At 41.3% G+C, this 20,755-nt stretch overlaps 1 protein-coding gene across 2 annotated transcripts; it reads right to left on the bottom strand.

The window, feature by feature from the left end:
• Positions 1-1,030: 1,030 nt before the first annotated feature.
• LOC147254904 (capZ-interacting protein) lies at positions 1,031-15,987 on the bottom strand. 2 transcript variants are annotated; one of them, XM_086216478.1, is made up of 6 exons: positions 15,767-15,987; positions 4,149-4,232; positions 3,676-3,747; positions 3,305-3,373; positions 2,289-2,492; positions 1,031-1,758 (listed from the first exon to the last, which is right to left on the bottom strand). In XM_086216478.1, exons 1-6 carry the CDS (start codon positions 15,770-15,772, stop codon positions 1,345-1,347), a joined length of 849 nt encoding a protein of 282 aa, XP_086072604.1. In that variant the 5' UTR covers positions 15,773-15,987; the 3' UTR covers positions 1,031-1,344. The 2 variants fall into 2 exon arrangements, with proteins under 2 accessions (XP_086072604.1, XP_086072603.1); XM_086216477.1 differs by having other exon boundaries at positions 4,149-4,235.
• Positions 15,988-20,755: the final 4,768 nt, after the last annotated feature.

The raw sequence follows: 20,755 nt of genomic DNA on the forward strand, positions 1-20,755 counted from the left end.
AGAAAATAAAAGACAAAGAGGGGGGGAAAAAAAACTAGGTGAGCAAAGAATATAATTTCAGTGATCTGATATGACATCGTACTATTTTATATACCAACTAATATATCTAACAAGTCCATCATGGTTTTACTGTGCATCATCCCAGCATTCAGTGTTTTAAGATCCTAGTAAAAGATAAATAAAGCTCTAAGTCATCAAACTTGGACCTGCATATTTGGCAGGATATGAAGCAAATGTTTTCCTGGTTGTGCATCTACAGTGGTGCTTATCTTCATTTTGCAAAGAACAGCTGTTGCTTTTCATGCAATTTGCATAACTATCCAGTGTTAACTGACCTGTTCTCTAGAGTGCTGCATGCGCAACGTATTTCTGTCTACCAAACCCAGAAGTTAGCATCGCCATGGAGTCCCTCCAACAAACCTGTTAGCATTTTTCACATTGGTTTTTGGATAATTATATGAAAATAAGCTCTGTAGCAAACAAAAGTTTGAGACACATCTTTCTCCACAAGATGATCATCATAAGTGAACATAAATTTTAGCTTTTCGCTAATATTATTTATACAAGTTACACAGCAGACTGGTTCTTCTGCATGTTCAGCATGAGGATGTTTAATGTTCTTGACAACCTCTATAGTTTAGCCAGTTTTTGGCAACTGATAGTTTTAAACACTTTAAAGGCTTCGGAATTCATGAGACCAGTGTCACTGATGGAATTTCTGCAAAGATGGGATAGCGAATCAGAAACCTTGACTGATGTCATGCACAGGCTGGATATCGGAATGATGGTCACAATTACATTCCATAGCTTGCATCAGATGGTGAAACTGCTCTAGTGTAACATGAGACACGTCATCCATCCATGAATGGCTCCAGTTAATTTCTCCAGATTACATTTAAAATCATCAGAAGTGCTTAAGATTTATCACTGCCTAACGTTGTGACACTGAACAACAAAAAAATAAAAACAAATGTGTATCAGAATAAAAAAAAAAAAAAGTGTATTAAAATATGAACTGGTGAATCTCTAATTTTATGTCGTAGAAAAACAATTTGGAATATCTAAAGCTTGTGATGACTTCATTTCAGGTGTTTAGGTAAAAACCCACAGACTGTGGGGTGCACTGATGCGAGCTCCTTTCCAGGTCTCAGGACTTACTCCTGCACCACTCTACATGGCCTGCAGAGGGTGACAGAGGGACTTAAAAAAAAAAAAAAAAGGAGCAGGTAATTTAAAAAGATGAACTCTTTGAGGAGTAAAGTGTTCTCGTATTCAGAGCACAAAATAACTTATTTATACATTTTCTTTTTTCTCCGGATAAAAAGTTACAATTCTTGAGGTTTTTCACCCTGGTATCTCCTCCTGCTCCTCTTCAGTCTGAAAGAGGCCCTCTGTCTGCTGGACAGGACAGGGCTCTGACGGCTCCTTCTCCAATGCTTCTGAGGTCTGGACTTGTTCTGTTGCCTGTTTCTCCTCTGGATCTCCACATTCACTTGGATCAGTCTCTTTCTCTGTCTTTTCAGAGTCTCTGACCTCCTCCTTCTTCTCTTCCTCCTCGGCTTCTTTCAGACTGACCGACTGATTGTATTCAGCCTCCTCTCCAAGGCTGACAAAAACCTGGTCCCTGTCCCCATTCTCTTTGGGGCTGTAAAGTTCACATGGGGACAAACCACTTCCACATGCTCTTGCCTCTTCTCCAGCTGACCGTCTGTGCTGTCTCGTGGGTGGGCGCCTCTTGAACGACAGCCGTGCACGAGTCTGTGATTCAGATTCGAGATGAGAGGAGGTGAGTCAGCGGAGACTTTAGAACATCATTTTCAACAACCAATATTTATTCAATTATTTGTGGGGACAGACCAAATCTTACAGGCATATGCGTGAGAACACAACATAAATGCTACCCAGGGGCACGAACTAGGCTAAGGGGATTACGTCTTCAATCCTGTCAATAGCTCTCATGCACTACAGGGCAATCTTCCTCAGCTTATTTGAAGACTGCTTAAACTGAGGACACATAACACCTGCTGAGAAACACGTCAGCTGGGACGAGCACCGTGTGTCCGGCTGTGACATCACGGCTCATTCAGCGAATGGTGTGGGAAACACTTCAGGAGCACCAATGTGCCAACAGCTCATGCTGTGTGACGTAAAACCCACGCAAATGAAATATCGGTGTATAAATCTGTCCAAGAATCAATGCAAATGATCTGGAAAATATGATTGTAAAGGGACATGCTGACATTAACTGCCCAAATGCATCCTCCATAGATAGATTGACCATATGTTACCTTGTTGATGCTCAGCAGCGGGGCGCCATCAGGAGGGCTGTCGAAGCTGACAGGGTCCTCGTCTTCGCTGGACAGCTGTGAGGGCCGCAGGGTGGGGCTCAGGGGGCTGCGGGGAGTGGTGGGAGACAGCGGTCCTGGCTGCAGCTTCACTTCGCTACTCTTGGGTGAAGGCAGAAGAGCAGTTGGTGACAGAGCAAGGTTGGCCTGCAGGGGGAAGGGAAGATCCTGAAGCCATTAATCTCTTTAGTCCTTTGTGTTCAAGTGTTCAACTTCATTCTAAAACACTAAGGTTTTATATTGGTAACGTCTGCAACTTCAAACAAGATTTACATACAAAGACTGAAGGAATAAAACAATGAACAGTAGGTTCTATTTGAAAGGATGGAAAGAGCTGAAGAGCTACAGCTGGGAGGATTTACACTCACAATTAATGCATTATCGCTTCCTCGGCCTACTCTGCTCATTATACATACATACATATATATATATATATATATACACACACACGCACACATACATATCCTACTGGTACAAACATTGCCCTGCTTGTATTGTGCCAGCCATCTTCCTAATTTGAAAAGACAAAATTTGCCAGAACTTCATTCTAAAATCTACCCCCCAGAGAGTCAGAATCAAAGTCCTGAGCAAGTTCAGAGGAGCAGGTCCTACCTGTACTGGGGAGAAGAGGAAGAGGGAGAAGCGGCAGCCTTTTTGTCCCATGGCTGCCCTCCGTGTGAATTACTAGAGGAGTGAGGGTGGCAGGTTCGCCTCATTAGAGGCTGAGTGGCCCATGATCCTATTAGCTTGTTAATCTGAGCTGATTGTGCCTTTGTGGACAAGAGGACCTTCCCCTTTTTTCTAATTGAACATCTCAGGTGCCACCTTCAACTATCCAGTAGGTGGCAGTAATGCTTTAAATATCTCCCAACTCTGTGGTAAAGTTAAGTGATCAGCTTTTGCAGCGGTTGGTGAGTTTCTATTTATCTCAGCTTTCAAATGCTGCAAGATGCACAAACCTGCAGTTTCTCAATGACGGATGAGTTCTTCATTTTAATTTTGAAGGGATTCGGCGAGACGATGGTTTTCTGTGGAGAACACAATCAGACCGGACAAAAAAATGTATGCCTGATTGCATCAAAGTCTCTCTATGAAAACTAATTTTTATATTCAGTGATGCTGCCTTCTTACAAGCACATAATATAACTGAAGAGAATAACTTGTGCATATTTGCAGTGTTCACAGTGGTGCACACAGCAACAAACCCAACTTGAACAAAGCCTTAGCCAAAGAAAAATAAGACATGGACTGAGTATTTGGCAACAGTGTTTTGAAATCGTGTGGTCGCAATGGAACTGTACAGTAAACAAGTTTGAGTCTATTTACTTACATCTGATTCCTCAAGGTCATCTTTTTGGTTTTGCAGCTTAAGGGAACATGGAGGCTTTCTTCGAAACGGCAACTACAAATGAAAAGGAGAAATAGATCAAATCTGCAGTTTCAACCAAAAACTATTACTATTACCACTTAAAAAAAATTGTGCTATTACTATTACTACTACTATTACTAATATAACTGCAAAAATATTACTATTTGTGCTGGGGAGGTTTTGTACACAAAAGGGAGTCCTCTAGTTCCTGAGAAAGGAAGGAACTAGAAATATTATATATACATTCTATATGAGTTGGCCCTGCAATGGACTGGTGACCTGTCCAGGGTGAACCCCGCCTCTCCCCGAACGCTGCTGGGATAGGCTCCAGCCCCCCGTGACCCTTAACAGGATAAGCAGTAGAAAATGGATGGATGGATAGATGGAAGGTTAGCTGCACACTTACGACAGTAAGACAGGAATACATGTGTTACCTCGTCATTTGTGTTGGGCATCGGTAGAATATGACCTTTGAACCTTCCAGCCAGCTCAGCCACAGAAGGCTTGGATGGAGAATCCTTCTGGAAGAGAAATATATTCCATAAAACTCCCAAATTAAAAAAAAACAACAAAAAAAACTGTTGGTACATTCAGACATACAGTTTGGGCATGAATGGCACATATTCAAAATATACAGTGTGGCTAGTCTCATCAGATGGATTTCTTGCATTTTTTTCATTTCCTTCAATCACGTTCACACAGTATAGGTTCCTTCATTCATCATTTAAACTACTGTCATCTACTTGTACTGTGCAGACTCACAGGGAGCTGCAGTCATGTTCATGTAGTTACCTCTGTGGAGGTGTAAAGCTTTGACAGCTGGGTTTGAATGAAAAGTAATACTTCATGGTGTGCATTGCCCTGTTAGATGAACCACAAATATGGAAAAATATTATTTCAGGGGTGTGGCCTGCTGAGCAAGGAGAGCCAGCATAAAACCCCCTGGTATTGAGCGTTTGTAAATGAGGGCATGTGCTAAGAGCCATTTCACAGCAAAAAGAGATATTTTTAAGATAAAAACGTGTTTCACTTCCGTCACCTCAACAGGAAAAGGGTTGGAAACACAGCAGGGAGGGTGAACATGCAAAACAAAAACAAAAGTAGTGTGATCAGCACTTAATGCAGGAACTCATCACTGCTGCAGTTAAAGAGCTGATTTTGTGGGTTTGCAAACACAAAAAGAGCCCGTCTCCCTTCCCACCACAGCTGTTCAATATCACTGCCTGTGACAGGAAGGCCGTGTCCTGACAGCCTCACTCTGTTATCACTTTTGGCCCCTTCACTTTCAGGCTCTCCCACTATTGCTGAGCTGATTGCCAAACGTCCCTCCTCCATCCTGTCTTTTGATGACCATTACCTCACTCCTCATATCTCTGCTTGAAGTGATAAGTTGGCTGATTACTCCAGGCTGGAAAGTACAAGCGAGTCTAAAAACGCCAGTCTCTCTCTGTTTTCCAGGGTCTTTTTGTGTCTGGAGAGTTGATGGGAAGCTGTTTAATACATGCAAGCAGCCAGAGAGGACTGTTTCTCATGCATCGTATCACCATTTAAAAGAATGCGCCAACTTTTTAGAAAATACCCTTGTTGTCTATTATTTTTAGAGCCTAACAAGCCAATACCCTTCCCTCTATATATTACAGCACTCTGAACCTCACAGATAATTAGCTTGGGTACATTAATGCCAGCAGCTGGGCAATAAAGAGAAAGCATCTCCAAAGTCATTAAACAGTTATTTTCATAGAGAACAAAAGCACATCCCTAATTCACTGCTAGTATTCATTGTAGCTAAGCTAACTGGCAGTAAGCTGCCCAGTGGTGGTCTGTAGCTCTGTAATGCACCCAGAGAGGGTTGCTAGTCTTTGCCCTACTCTAAAAATGATGAATAATATGTATTTCCCATAAAAGCTGAAGTGTTCCTGTCTTGATTTGAGTTGTTTAATTGCTTGTAGTTCCCATTCTGACTCTGGCTTTCCTACCACATCTCAACTCCATTTTATTGACCACTAAAAAGCTCAGGCTTCTCCTCACATCTGCCAATTCTGTCACATTTCCTAGGTGTGCACTCACAATTCTCTCCCTCAGGGCCGGGGCCGTAACCCATGGAAATGTAAACATCAACAATCTCCCAAAGCTTCACAGATGCACACTTTCCAAATTTTAATCACATGCTTTAATTTCCTTTTTCCCCCCTTGTTCTCACCATGAGCTCATCACCTTGCTCCCTCCACCCAAATGTATTCCAGTATCAGCGAGCTCTACAGAGCCTCAGCTAATGCTCTCTCTGTGTCCTAATCCACAACCCCAGCCTTTTTCCTGAGCTCTTTTCTCATCCGTGATAAACAATAATCACCAGGGACCACCCAACCACCGTGCTATTATTTTATAACCTCGAATTGTTTAACCCTTTCCTGTCCCTCAAAAACAAATGGCTCATTCAGCACAGGCGAAGGAAGTTGAGCTTTGGCTGTTCACCACTCATGTTTTGGGTGTAGATTTAAATGACACATCATAGGAACCTCTCCCAGCACTCGGACAGACATTCAGTTGTTTTTTTTTCTCAAGGATGAACCTCAATAAAGCAGTCAAAATTGCTATAACTTAATAGACTTGATTCCAACATACAGTATCTGTTTCCAGAACTACTGCATATTGCATGGGAGCAGAGCCTGTCAGTCAGAATGCGGTGATACTACACACCATCATTTACTATATGTTTACCATCATTAAATGCACACTACACTAGGCTGTTACAAAATACACACACACACACACACACACACATACACACATACACAAACAGACTGGTTGTTTTAATATTCTGCAAGTTTATATAGAGGATATCGAGTTAGCATGGCTCATTGTAGCCATTTTTAAAAGTACTGTTATATATTTCGTTCTTGAAATGTGTTATAATGACAGTACTATTGCTTCACATCCAAAACAATATGGCCAATCACAAATGGAAGATATACTTGACACTCAGGATTTCAGACAAATCAGACCTCCACCAACATCCATAATACAGTACACAGTTTAAGGGATTTTTCCTCAGGCAGAGCAACAATCCTTGACCAAGTGTACTGAAAAATGGTTGAGTAATTTTGCTATTATCCTGCTAACATACAAACCGCACCGAAAACAGAAATTGCGTCAGTTCAATGGAACTGAAAAGGTTCTGATAGTCTCTCTGCATGCATCTCTTGGCTCACACTGTGCAGCCATTCAGAATTGCAGACAAATCATCCGGGCGCTGGAATTCTGGGTACTGTGACCTTCAAACTGCATGAACACCACAGATCAATCAAGCAATGGAAAATCTGGCCCAGTTACAAAAAAAGTGCTACCATGTTAAATGAACATACAGTAAAGATACAATGTGTACAGTAGATTAAGTAGTAAATGCAATTACTGGTGTTTAAAAAATGGAAAATGTAGGTTGAATCGTCATCTCTGACCCTTGCATCATGCACAGATGTGAAAAAACATAAATATGTAAATAAAAGCACACAAAATGTTTGTATGTACTTTAACAACAATGTCCTTAATTTATTTTGCTTGATTTTGTTTTTTTTTCACCACAGATTCCATAGCAAACGTCTTTTTTCACGATGAACCAAACAAGGGCTTAATGTGGTTATCAGTTATGTGTATGTTTTAGTCAGCTGGGACCCCCAGTTCTCTGGAAGAGTGGGAAGCTGTGGTTCACTACAAAGCAGAGGAGGGCAAACTATTTCTGGGGCTCTAGTCCTGGGAAAAGCCATGCAGGCAGCCCTGGATCACAGTTCAGCTCTGCTCCTGGGAGAGAGTGTCCCTGGATATGCTAGCCCACATCTGAAACATACTGTAATCTTGAGTACAGCACAATGGAGCATGTCTAAACAAGGAAACTATGAAAAAGAGCTTCTTAGAGCATGACTTACCCATGTGACTGAAGCTCTTCAAAACTGGCCTGGGGAAACGCCAAAAAAAAACAAAAAAAAAAACAGCCATGCATGAACTGACTTCTTCTTCACTTATACACTTCTCTGTAAATCCAAGCTTGGATGGCGCTTATATTAGCTACATAAAGAGACTATACTAGAGAAAAGACTAGAAACATCAGACTTTTACCACTATTTCATAAAACAATCAAAAAAGCTAAATATTTAATATACTTAGAAAAATCTGGTATCAAAGAGAACCCAGTATAGTGAAGTGTAATGAATTGGAGGTTTGAATCCCCAGGCCATTGGTGAACTGGTTGGGCAAACAGACCTCACTGCATCATGTTACATGTAGACACGACTCATGGATGACTGTGGTTGCCAGGGACAACCTGCTGCCCTGCCTCCCGAGGTTGAAAAGCTGCTCTAGATCTGTACCAAAATTTAGCAGCATCCTCCTTGAGTTAAGATGCAATTTTGCTCATACTTGGGAATATCATCCATTATGCATAATCCTGCTGAAAGACCGACAAACAAACAATAAAACAAACCCATGGAGGAGGTATGAACAAAATCCACAACGGACCTTCAAGACCAGAGATGTAAAGGGGCCCCAGAAGCCTTTTTTCAGAGGTGAGCATAAATGCTATTTTTGATGCGATGCTATAAAAGGCAGCAGTTCAACTCTGGGTAAAATGCTGCACTCATCCAATCATAGTGGAGGAAGGGCAGGACAAAGGCTAATTTTTTTTCTTGCCCCACAAAAGTTTCATGAACTCACAGACCAGCAGGTCCATCATGTGTTGTTCATTCTTTATTTCATCCAGAGCAAAGAGTGTACTGTACCTTGTAATCCCTCATAAACTAAACTAAACTTTGCGGTGTTAGCATAGCAACCCCAGGGTCTCAGCTGCAAAACTGCTGCACCTTCAGAAAAACACCTGGCATTTCCAGCTAGAAAAAAAATACGCTTCAGGAAGCCTTTGAAGTGACTTATACAGTACCTCGCAATATTCCTCTTTCAATAGTACATGCATATATTAGTATTCTTACTAAAGATGACTGTCCCAGTGAAGCAGGTATTTGACCCACTACTACCAAAAGCCTCCAGTATGACTGACAGTGCAAATTATCATATCTAAAAGTGAAGTAAAATGTTGCGTGTAAAACAAGTGCATCTGCGGTGAACTCAGTTTGGTTCAGAAACAGTTAATCCCCAAACAACACCCTATTGATCTGTGGATTAAGACACGAGGTTTTCTGTATGACCAGCAGATGTGGAACAAGAACATAGAGACTAACAGATCATACAAAGCCCGCTATTGTCTCTGTCCTGTCAGTCCCATTTCCAGAGGTAGAGGCAAAGAAGCACATGATACAACTTCATAAACCCAAACATATCTGCTGGATATAAAAGGGGCAGTCAGAGAGCAACAGGCCATGTAATGTACCATGGAGCTGATAAAGATGATGCCTGGCCCTGGATCTTTAACCCTTCTCTAGGAACGACTCTGCTTTAATCCTCATAAGCTCTTGCCGGTCAGCCTCACATCTTACAAATCGGTGCAAGTGAAGACCAATAAAACACGTGAAAGAACAGCTGTTGCAGGGATGAGCCATGCGTGGACACTGTTTTCAGTCTACAAATCTTGTGCCTACAAAGTGGGAAGAAAGCGCCCACTGATTGTCTGCCAACATGGTTTGGCTAGACTTTCTCACCTCCCCACTGTCCTCATGGCACTGTGTTTAAATGTTTTCTCACAGTGTGTATGATGTAGTAGAAATGAACACGCTCCTCTACTTAGCTGCTGCTGACTCGGGGGAAAGAGAGGTCCAGCAGACATGGTCTAGTGCCCCGGAGCGGGGAAATAAATATGAAATAAAGTAATAAGCCTGCAGAGAAGACAAATAAATCAAAATGACCCAGGATCAGCAACCTACTGATAAAGGGGCAGCCCTCCACAGAGATTATATAAATGCCTTTTCCTCATATTTGATGAGTGCACCACAGATTCTATTGTAATTTGACTGACAAATAATGATGAAATTTTACTGCGGGCCGCTGAAGATAATCTGAGCCACGGTGCGATGGGATGGCAGAGTACTGGCGAGTGAATAATGACTATGAAAAGATATCAGAAAAATGTAAACAGCTCAGAGAACACTTCCTGTGAAAGTTCCTGCACGACATCATGTGGATGCAATTTATTCATCTGAGCTGAATAAAAACAGAAAACAATGCTGAGACTCAACTGTGATGTCATTTACCACTCTTTCATTGAGGGTGGGGCTCAGCTCACACACACACACACACACACACACACACACAGCAGCCATCAGAGAGGCTGTAATGGATAGAGTGAATCATTTTCTCTCTCCACTGTGAGCACAATGAGTGAAGAGCCATTAAAAGCAATGTATACACCATGTAAAAAAAAGCCATATTTTTATTTTACATGAATGTTTTTAGATAGTTTTTTCTTTTGTTTTGTTGCTGTAGCTGTAGTTAGCCACCAGTTGCTATTACCTTCAAGCTAAGTATACCTGGCTGCCTCTTTCTGCATTCTTGAGGCCCACAGACGTGATGCAATTCTGAAAAAAATGTCTATGTGAGATGAAGACACCAACCAGTCACCAGTTTCAGTTTATGTCGGACAAGACAAGAACAGTGATTTCAGCTCAATAGTCAGAAACATATATGACACAATCAGTAGTCACTAAGTTAGACCCAGTATCATATCCATGTCCGAAAGGGAATAGGAAGAAGCAATTGCTGATCAAGTCCTATCCCCAATCACACAGAAAAATAACACTTTAATACACCTATGTACGAGTACTTGACAATCCGATATTTGCTGGGCTTTAATCATTAAAAACACAGATAAAATTACAACAGCAACTGGAATCTGGGAAAAATTCAAGCAGATTTAATAGGGCTCTGCATCACTGAGAAGACTCACTTTGATACAAGAATCTGTTGGGGATTGTTATGGTGTTCTGGTATTCTCATCCACTCTGATCGGGCGAAACATCTGGACAGTGGATCATATGGCTGGTGTGGAGGCTGAACAGCAGACGATAGATGACTTCATGGTGTTTTGCTTTATATATCTTCCAGGTCCTGCAGAGCATCAATGCCACTGTGTTTGGCATCTGTTTATCCGAGGAGGGCTTGGGACGCTCCATCCTCTGGGATCATCTGTTAGTGATGGGAATTGTGGGAAGGTCATGGTCCTCACATAGGGGGTTGACAGAGTGGCCTTGTATTTACAATCACCGCTCAAGCACTGTGACATCTGTTGCTCCGGTGCGTTTAACTCAATAAAACTCCCCTTTCGACGTTTCTTTAAGCATCGTTGTGAAAAAATGAAGCACGCTCACATTTACAGTTCGCATTCTAGCATCCACTTACAACCCTGCAGGATTTTTTTCGCAGTGGTTCTAAGGCAATTTTTAGCAGAGATATTTCCCATCAACAAAGTTCACTCAAATTACAAATCAAACTGCAATTCATTTTTTTTAAAATTTTATTTTCATTAGCTTCAAGCTAAATATATGTAACTGGCTCTTTCTGCATTCTGAAGTCACAAGCAATGCAGGAAGGGGACAAAAACACTTTTGTGAGCTCAAGAAACCAATTTGTGGGTGAAATACACCTTTTGCATTGAAATATCGCATTTATTATGGCGGACAGGACTTTTACTTTTACTTGACTTTTTACTTGGAGAGGTTGCAATCCCGTTCATAAGTCATCTAAATCAACGCAGCACCAGCCAATGACCTAAAGTCCGTGCCTCTAAAAATATCAATTCCTTTTCAAAGTGAGTCATTTTTGCTTCAGTGCAATAATGTTAAATGAGGAAACACCACACTGCTCACTTAGGTTAAAAAAAACAACAACAATAATCTTGACATTGACAAAATGGCACTTGGAGACTCCACACAGCTCGTAGGAAGGATTGTTTGCTCTCCTTTCTGCCAAAAAAGGAAATAAAGAACATGGCCAAATGCCAGAAATAGAGGCGGGTGGTTGAGGAGGCGTGGCAGTGAGAGCTCTGCAGGGAGATGTGAAAGTGATAAAGTCATGATAATATTGATTTTTGTAGTTCCACTTTCAGTACCTGGCTTATCTTGCATTTTTGCAACCAAAAAATGCAATATGCTTGACCTCTCAGGCTGCCTCTACAACTTCTTCAAACTTTATCAGTTTTCCTTTCATATTTGAAGAAATTGGCCTTTGTCTACATCCATCCATTGATGCCATATGCTTCTTGAAAAGCTTGTGTGTTTCTCTTTGCGAGATCATAGTGTTCACTTTTCTGATCTCAGTGGTTCCCACCCTGGCTATCTCCTCGCCCCACTCAGGGGGTCAGCGTCTGACATAGCCTCTTCCCTGATAGCAAAGAGAAAACACATTGTACGCGTAGTTGGAGGGCTGCAAGTAATCTTTGTCAATTAGATAAAAAACAAGGTTAAAAAAACAACAACAACCAGCACACTGTAGTAAAAAACAGCTATAAGATTTTATGAACCATTTGAGCAGCCATAAAGGTACAGTGAGCCGTGCTGTCGCGCTAGCACACTCCGAGAGAAGTCAGTGAGGAGATGTAAATACAGACAACAAAGGAGAAAATAAAACTTTCCCACATGGCACCAAAAACATTCATCTACTGCAAAACGAATGCTTCAGCCATACTGTCGACTCTACAGAACATGCTTGAGCTGTTACGTCATATTTTAGCTTTGAGGTCACACATGACTGCATTACATGAAAGGAACATAGCTGCATTTTCGCTGTGAAGGAATGCAGTTTTATTTACATTGAAAAGATGTTCAACACATTGTGAAAACTCTCCAGGCCTGACAAAAATGCCAAATGCATTTCACGGTTTTTGTTTTGAACCCTAAACAGTTTACAGAGACTGCCGACAGAAAAAAGTCTCGTTAAAGATGCATATGACATCATCAGGCTTGTTTTTATCGGACTCTGGAAAACTCGCACCAGAGCCGGGGAGTGAAATTTACACCTGTTTTCACAGGTTGTGTATGTAATTCTCCTCAGGACTCCTTCACTGAACCCTTGGTGTAGTCGCCCTCTAACCACAAAATCAGCTCAGTTCTTGATACATCGTCCAACTGTTGTCCACCAAGAGTCGTTGGCTGCGTTTTTGTTTTTTCGTTTTTTTTTTTTTTTATGCAAGGCTGAATGCAGCTTTACCACACATCACCAGCTGTGGATACGCACTATCACTCTCTGTAATTCACAGGTTTGATATAATGATGTCAACAGTTGCCTTTCTCACATGCTGCAAAGATATTTTTGTCCTAAACCACTAAATGTTCCACTTCCAACTACATGTAATTATGGTGCAAAACAGCGACCTGATTTCACCTCTGATTAGAGGAGCAGCTGCTTCCTGAGGAGCCAATAAGACGCAAACGCTAAAGCCTCACTCAAGCTTGTGCGTTGGGTCTTCCCATACCTTACGCCATAGCTGCATATGACCTTTATGTGGCGTAAATGCAACTGTTGGAAGTACAATGCTAACGTTATGCTATTTGCCACGGACACGTGACTTCATCATAATTAGCTTTGTGTTTCTGCTTTATTCCATAGAACAAAATTAAAAAAAAAAAACAACTCTTAAGCTTGTGTGAACCACTGACCTTATTCCATTGACAGTAACTGAAAAAAACCTGAAAAAAAAACCTGTTGACTTTAAGACAAAGGAACAGGAAGTTCAAAAGTGCTGAATTATTTTCGGGTGAAGGGTCATTCCTTCTCTGCTCTATACTTGGTACTAATTGTCATGATATGGACCTGCATCTAACTCAATTAAATACACAAATAAATTGGTTTTCAGGTGGGAAATATGGTTTGTGGATGAGCTACACCTTATTATGCAGTAAAAGTTGTTGTAGGAGTATAATTATTTTTCATATTTGTCATAATTACAGTGCAACATTGCTTAATGATATACTGTTGTGAGGGAAACTCATTAAACATCTGGCTGGTTCAGGCTGTGTTATTGGTTTCTTTACTTTATATGCATTACATCATAAATGTGCTCAGCACATGCTTGGCAAGGCAATACCAAATAACCACTCCTGGAGCCGTGTTGCTGTTTTCCCAGAGGGAGACCCCGACCACCTCTCTACTCCCACATCCCGACACGTTAAACCCTAACGTGCGTGTTCACACACTCTCATACAAGCGTGCGTGTGAGGAGCCAGAGATTTCAACACAGTCAACAAAATTTCTCAGAATTTCCGCATTTTAACCCACACAGACGAGGAAGTTCTGGGGATTTTGCACAATGTTCTCTCAAGACCTTTTCCAACACTTGGGGGAAAAAAAACTACTCCAGCAGTTTAAAGTATCCTGCGATGCTAGGACTTGTTCCATTTTGGTTCCATTTTTTGTTCACAATGAGGCATAACTGAGAGATTATGGTAAATCTCTATACGATTCTCTATCAGCTATATGAAAACATTCCCCTTAGGATTTTGCCGCAACTCCAAAGCCAATTGGAACATCACATGTATACATTGCTAAATGTTCCCAGACCACCTTGAATATGACCTGAACGTTACTGAGCTACGCCTCCCTAATCTCTGAAGCACTCTGCACATCCAGGAATGTTCCCGGAAAGTTACAATACAGCATCCCTTACACCAACTGAGAGATCTTCCCAGAACGTTCAGGAAATGGAAAGTTTTGAGCTAAAAGTTGTTGTTTTTTAAGTAACCTTTGTAAACTAGTAAGCTGATTCATGGTGTTATCGATGCAACGTGAGCACAAAAAGAGGAGAGGAGAGGAGAGGAGAGGAGGAGACACTAATGTACTGTTTTGCTCTACAGATGGAACATATCCAGGTCGTTTCCCACATCCTTGAGAAAATACATCAAGAAACTTTGAGCTGACCACTGTAACATTACAACAACTTTAACTACAAGTGCCAGGTAGATGTCAACAATGACACGTGAGGGAGCGAGAGAGAGAGAGAGAGTGAGAGGGAGAAGTTGAGTGTTTGTTGGACTTTGTCAAGGTCACATGTCTTGTTCCGTTAGCGATCCACAAATTCATCCCAGAAGCATTCAACTGATCAGCTGATCAGTTCCTCTATAGCTGCTTCACATGACTAACGGGTCTTATCTTTCCACACAGCAACATTACAGCAAAGCTGATGTGATAAGACCATACGTCAGCGAAATGCAACAAAAATCCCTTTTGACACAAAGACAGTGGATATTCTACATGTACCAACTGTTTTCGTCTTCCCGGCTTTATTATTCATGAGGTGATGAGCAAAAGCTGCCACCTGATTTGTAAAGACAATTGAAACATTCCGTCCGAAAAGAAAAAGCTTCATGTGAGAAAAAAATGTGAGTTACATGACAACTGAACTTGTTTATTCTACAAAAAAATATATTCAATATACACATTTATTTAGAACTGCTTTCCTCATTTTGGCAACAGAAGAACTTCTGAGTTTCAAGGGTGTGGGTGATTTAAGTATAAGTGTGGCACATTACTAACGTGCTCCATTGCGTGCTGCAAGGGGAAAATGGGCGTTCCTCTCTTCCTTTTCCCCACATGACTTTAAATACTTGAGAATGATGTAAAGAAGGAGCTGCTTTATATTGCAGGGAGGAGGCCACAAACCTGTGAGGAAAAGCTTGCAGGAAGACTGGGTGGAAAGACTCAGGGAGGCCTTCAAACCCAGTCCAGAGGAGAGTTTGGGGCTTAGAGAGGAAAACTGCATGGGTGGGGAACCGCTGATGATCTAAATTATAGACTTGAAAGTAAACAGATAATTTAAATGAAACACACTGAAAGTACTTGTTCCTAACATGCATCTCAACAAACTCATGACAGATGCTTCCTTTCCATCTTTCTTCTTAGACAACCACAAACCTACTTTTAAACCACAAAGTGAGCCACACGCTGTCGTGAAAATGTGCTTTTGATCAATCTGATGTTAAAAGAATAAAGGCACTTCCAGGACAGAGGAGTCAACCACCTCATACCTGTACATGTACACATCACATGCACAAACTTCATGAAATGATGACAACATCTGCGCGAGTGATGTAAAAGTAGAGAAAACCGAGTTCAGAGTTGTTACCTCCATCCTGGGGAATGTGCCAGACTTCTTCCCCTCCTGCCTCTCTCTGTTTGTCGGCCTCTCGGAGTAAACTGTGAGGAGACGGAGGAGCTCAGTGGAGACAGACAGCAGATCTGTGTTTATATCTGGAGCCAAATCAGCCTCATGGACGCGGAGGAGGAGGAGGGGGAGGAGGAGGAGGAGTGGACGACTTTTACGCGCTTGTTGTGTCCTCTGAGCCGTCAAGCTTTCCAGATTAAAATACGATTGCTTCTTCTGAAGACTTTCAAAATAAAATGAAGATTAAAAAAAAAAAATCCTGGCAGACAGAGAATAAGAAAGTCAAACACCCTAAACAGTCTTGCTCATAGTTTCTAACTCATTCTCCAGAAAGCAAAATTACTGTATCTTACTCGCATTTTTTTTTTATAGAATTTCTTCCTTATTGGTTGGGTCACCAGTCCATCACAGGGCCAACACATATAGACAGACAACCATTCACACTCACAGCCACACCTACAGTCAATTTAGAGTATCAATCAGCCTCGTCCTCTCTTGATGTCTTTGGACTGTTGGACGAAGCTGGAGTACCAGAGAGAACCCACACAGGAACAGGGAGAACATGCAGACTCCACACAGAAAGACCCCGTGCCCGAGCGGGGCCTCAAACCCAGAACTTTCTTGCTGTGAGGTGACAGTGCTCACCACTGCCCCACCGTGCCACCCTGTTGAGTTGATAATTATGCTAAAATCCAATCAAACATCAACATTAAAAGACAACACCGTGTGGACTTTTATATTTATATATGACACTACAACCCACATGTTCAACCAAATATAAATGTCTGAACAAATAGATGATCTGCAGGAACCTTTTGCACACCAAAAACATCGGAGTCTCAGGGTTTTCTGTCCGGTGTATTTTTTTATTGATGGGATTTTTCCACCCATTTCACATCCTCCTGAATAACAACCAGGACAGACGTCCCCCTGACTCTGATCCTTTGACTGATATTGACCTTCAAGTGATTGACATGTGAATAATTAGTCCTCTGTGTCTGAGGACAAGTTTAGAACTTTTCAGTCATCGCTTAAACTTTTACAGGGGTACGGATTCATTTGTAGTACTGAGTTAGTTGTGGATGGTTGTAATATTGTATTGAAGTTCTCGTTTTTTTGCCTGTATGTCCATCTGTCCATCCATCCATCCATCCATCCATTTTCTACTGCTTATCCTGTTAAGGGTCATGGGGGGGGTGGAGCCTATCCCAGCAGCCTTCAGGCAACAGGCGGGCTTCATCCTGGACAGGTCACCAGTCCATCACAGGGCCAACACATAGAGACAGACAACCATTCACACTCACAGCCACACCTACGGTCAATTTAGAGTATCAATCAGCCTCGTCCCCACTTGATGTCTTTGGACTGTGGGAGGAAGCTGGAGTACCAGAGAGAACCCACACAGGAACAGGGAGAACATGGAGACTCCACACAGAAAGATCCCGTGCCCGAGCCGGGGCTCAAACCTGGAACCTTCTTGCTGTGAGGCGACAGTGCTGACCACTGCACCACCGTGCTGCCTTGCCTTTATGTATTAGACATAAAATTATTCCTCTGTGACAGTGTCAGTCAACATTGAACCCTGTTATCTTGGCACTGGAAGCATTGACGACAGAGATGGATCGCATTAGATGGTAATATATTAATGTGAGGGGATTGCACACGCACACACTCACACACATATGCACACACACACACACACACACACACACACAACTGAATGAACAACATCTTTACATTCTTTTCTCTATAAATTTGGCCTGAGAACCACAGCAAGATAATATTTACCAATTAGAGCACGACACCACCGGGGGCAGGGGTTCTGTTGTTGTTGTTGTTTCGTTTTTTTTACTGTGACCAAATGTGACGTCACCGCGTTCTGCTGAGCTAGATTGGAAACACCTGCTCTTACATCAGCCACTGAAACATGAGCAGATGTGCTGGTGAGACATATTTGAAATTTCAGACTGCAGAGCGTAGCGGTGTCGTTTTCTGCCCCATGAAACCTCAGAACGCTTAACAAACCCTTCGAATGACACTCCGGAGGAAACCCACCTGGGACCTGAATTACAGTCAGACGCCGGCCTAAACATGTTTATTTCTGAAATTCTATTTGGTGACACTATCCTGGCATTGTTCAAACTGTCTAGTGTTACCAATCAGCATAATAATTAGATAATGATAATAGAGTTTCGTTTTGTAGTGGTGCTCCATCATCACTATGTCCACGCTTATAAAAGTTTAGGGAATTATGTGAGTGTAGAAGAGTTGCTATGGCAACATTCTACATGTTATTAAAACTAAATTATGAGGCAATTATAAATGGATAATATAACCTGTGTGTTTCTGAATGATCGCAAAGTCTTGCTTAAGATCTGTTAGGCAGTATACATCTGGATTCTTTCCCAATATATTCGTTATTGCATGAAAAACGATTAAAAACGTTGCTAATCTCATCTTCCATAGAAGACTGTGCAACACTTTATTCATATGACTTCTTTTTATACGATTTTCATCCCAGATCATCCCATTCTTTCAGGTAAACCAAAGCGAAACGATTTTCTCGTGTGAATGCACTACACTTCTTCCAGTGCGGCACATCTCTCACGTTGCTCCATCTTTCCTGCATTTCCTGGGATGCAAGCCCATAAAATTCATAGCTGACAAGCATATAAATGCTACTTTATATGTTTCAGTCATTTTTTTTTCTCCTTCGGAGTTCTTATGTAAGACTGCCAGGAAGGAGGAGGAGCGGAAGGGTTTGTAGCACAGAGAGAAACCATCTAATGTTTCTCCTGGTGGCATATTGATCACACAATATTGCTCACTTTAGCTTTCGGCCACAGCACAGTGGAGGAAAACGGCATGAGAAATGAATTCTAACCACCGTCAAAACCTGAATTATTGATTTTTACCTACACAGTGCTTTGTTTATTTGTGGAAAAAAAACAAAAAACAAAACAAAAGCAAGTTTTCACATAGACAGACAAACATCTTATTATATGTAGAGGAGGTGTATTTTCTCTCCATTGGCTTTAAATATTGACACTGGTCATGGACAAGTCTTCGTGGCTGTTAGGTGTAAATTAGCTTCTTGATTTCAGGGAATTTGGAGAAAGACTTGCTTCATTAAACAATGGGGATTGTTGACTAAAAGCTTTCGAGGATGAGGTGATTAGAGCATTATGGATGAAGCTTATTATCATTCTTACTTCCATTAGGATTCGCTGTGGGAGTTCCTGCTGGGTTGTAAGTGTTTGTTATCTCACTGTCATCCAGCTGAGACAACAAGACTGAAAGTGAGGCAGGCCACAGCAGCTGCAGGGGTGAATTCGATTAACCATATCAGCCTTTCATGTGCACGGCATAAATTGATGCGCACCTTTCAGTATCATCTTTCCTCTCTATCATCACGGCTGAAACATCTCAGTACTACATTCAGGTGGAGGAGAACAGGGTTGTTTTTTTTTTTTGAGAAGCGGGAAGAAGGCACAAGGCGAAGATGGCCAACAGAGCCTACAGATTTACTCTCCTACATAACAGCAGCTTCCTGTGACAGCATGCATAGACCAGCAGGCAAGGAGCCAAACAGGAAGTGAATGTGTGTTGCTGATAATTTGTGGAAATGGGCTGCAAAGGGAAGTTGATAAGGATTTCTTACAGAGGAAAACAAGCAGAGGAATTTAATAGAAGTAAACATTTGCGTGAAATAAAAGAAGATCAGGAAATGTAAGATATTGTATAATTTGTCATTAAGTCTTAATATGCTGCCCATACTAACACGTGACCTTCACAGTTTTCTCTTGACAAGAGTACACTTTGGCTCCCCCCTCTGGTGAAAAAAATAATTACATCAATTTCCGAGGGAGCCATAAACTCAATTTTATTTTTACAGCACCTTTCACACAAACATTCAACTTGAAGTGTGTCACATGCCAAAATAAACAACAGTGAATAAATTGTTGTAGTTTTTTTTTTTAAACTGAAACAAATCGATGATTAAATATCAATGGAATAAAAAAAATTGTGTAAAAAAATAAATGGCTTGACATTACATTAAACGCCCACTTAAATATATAAGTCTTGAATTTCCTCTTAAAAGGCTGAAAGTGTTGGTCATTGTAATATCCAGAAGATTCAGGGGCATAAAAATAGAAAGCGGCTTGAACGATTCTTTTATGAGACACATCCGGAACATTTGAAGGTAAAGGGGTGGAGGACCTTTGTGAACCGTCTGGGACATAAAATGAAAGGAAATGTCCGACGCAGGGTGGAGCAAGGTCACTTCATGCTTTCTAAACATGTAATGAAACTTGAAGCTGTAGTGCATCATATATTTCATAGGTGAGCATCTATTAAAATTCAAGCCCTTGCTAAACAAGCTCTCACCATAAGCTCATCACCGACGGGTAAATCTCTGCATTTACATGAAGTTTGTGTCTGAATCCATCACCAGTTACTTGTAATACTTTTTTCTGCCAGAAGACGGAGACAAAAATGCTGCATTCCAACTTTAAGACTTCACAATAATCGTCAGTAAGAGATTAATACAAATGAAAACAAGCTGTAAAACCAGGCAGCCATTATAGTTCAAGGGAATATGCATATGAATGTCATACTTTGTAATTGCAATGTCATGTTTGGGCTTGAATTATAAATGAAGCATGATTTTATCAGGTGTAATTCTTTAATGATACAGAGTCATCATTAACAGCTCCAAAATGAAACAGACAAAACTATGACATAACATTATTATTGTAAACAGATATTCACCTAAATATGGCGAAAACAGCTTTTCATCTATCTAGAATAGCATTGCAAGTACGCATGGGATATAATGGTGCAACAATTCCGTTTTTACTTCGGATGAATCAGTAGACTGAGGCACTCTGAGAACTCAAAACAGAGTCAAGAGAAGCAAACTACATATTTTAATGTTGAAGGATTTGA

This window comes from Aulostomus chinensis, chromosome 10 (genome assembly GCF_037954235.1).
Source record: "Aulostomus chinensis isolate RoL2024-O1b breed Wild chromosome 10, RoL_Achi_v1.0, whole genome shotgun sequence".
NCBI classification, from domain to species: Eukaryota; Metazoa; Chordata; class Actinopteri; order Syngnathiformes; family Aulostomidae; genus Aulostomus; species Aulostomus chinensis.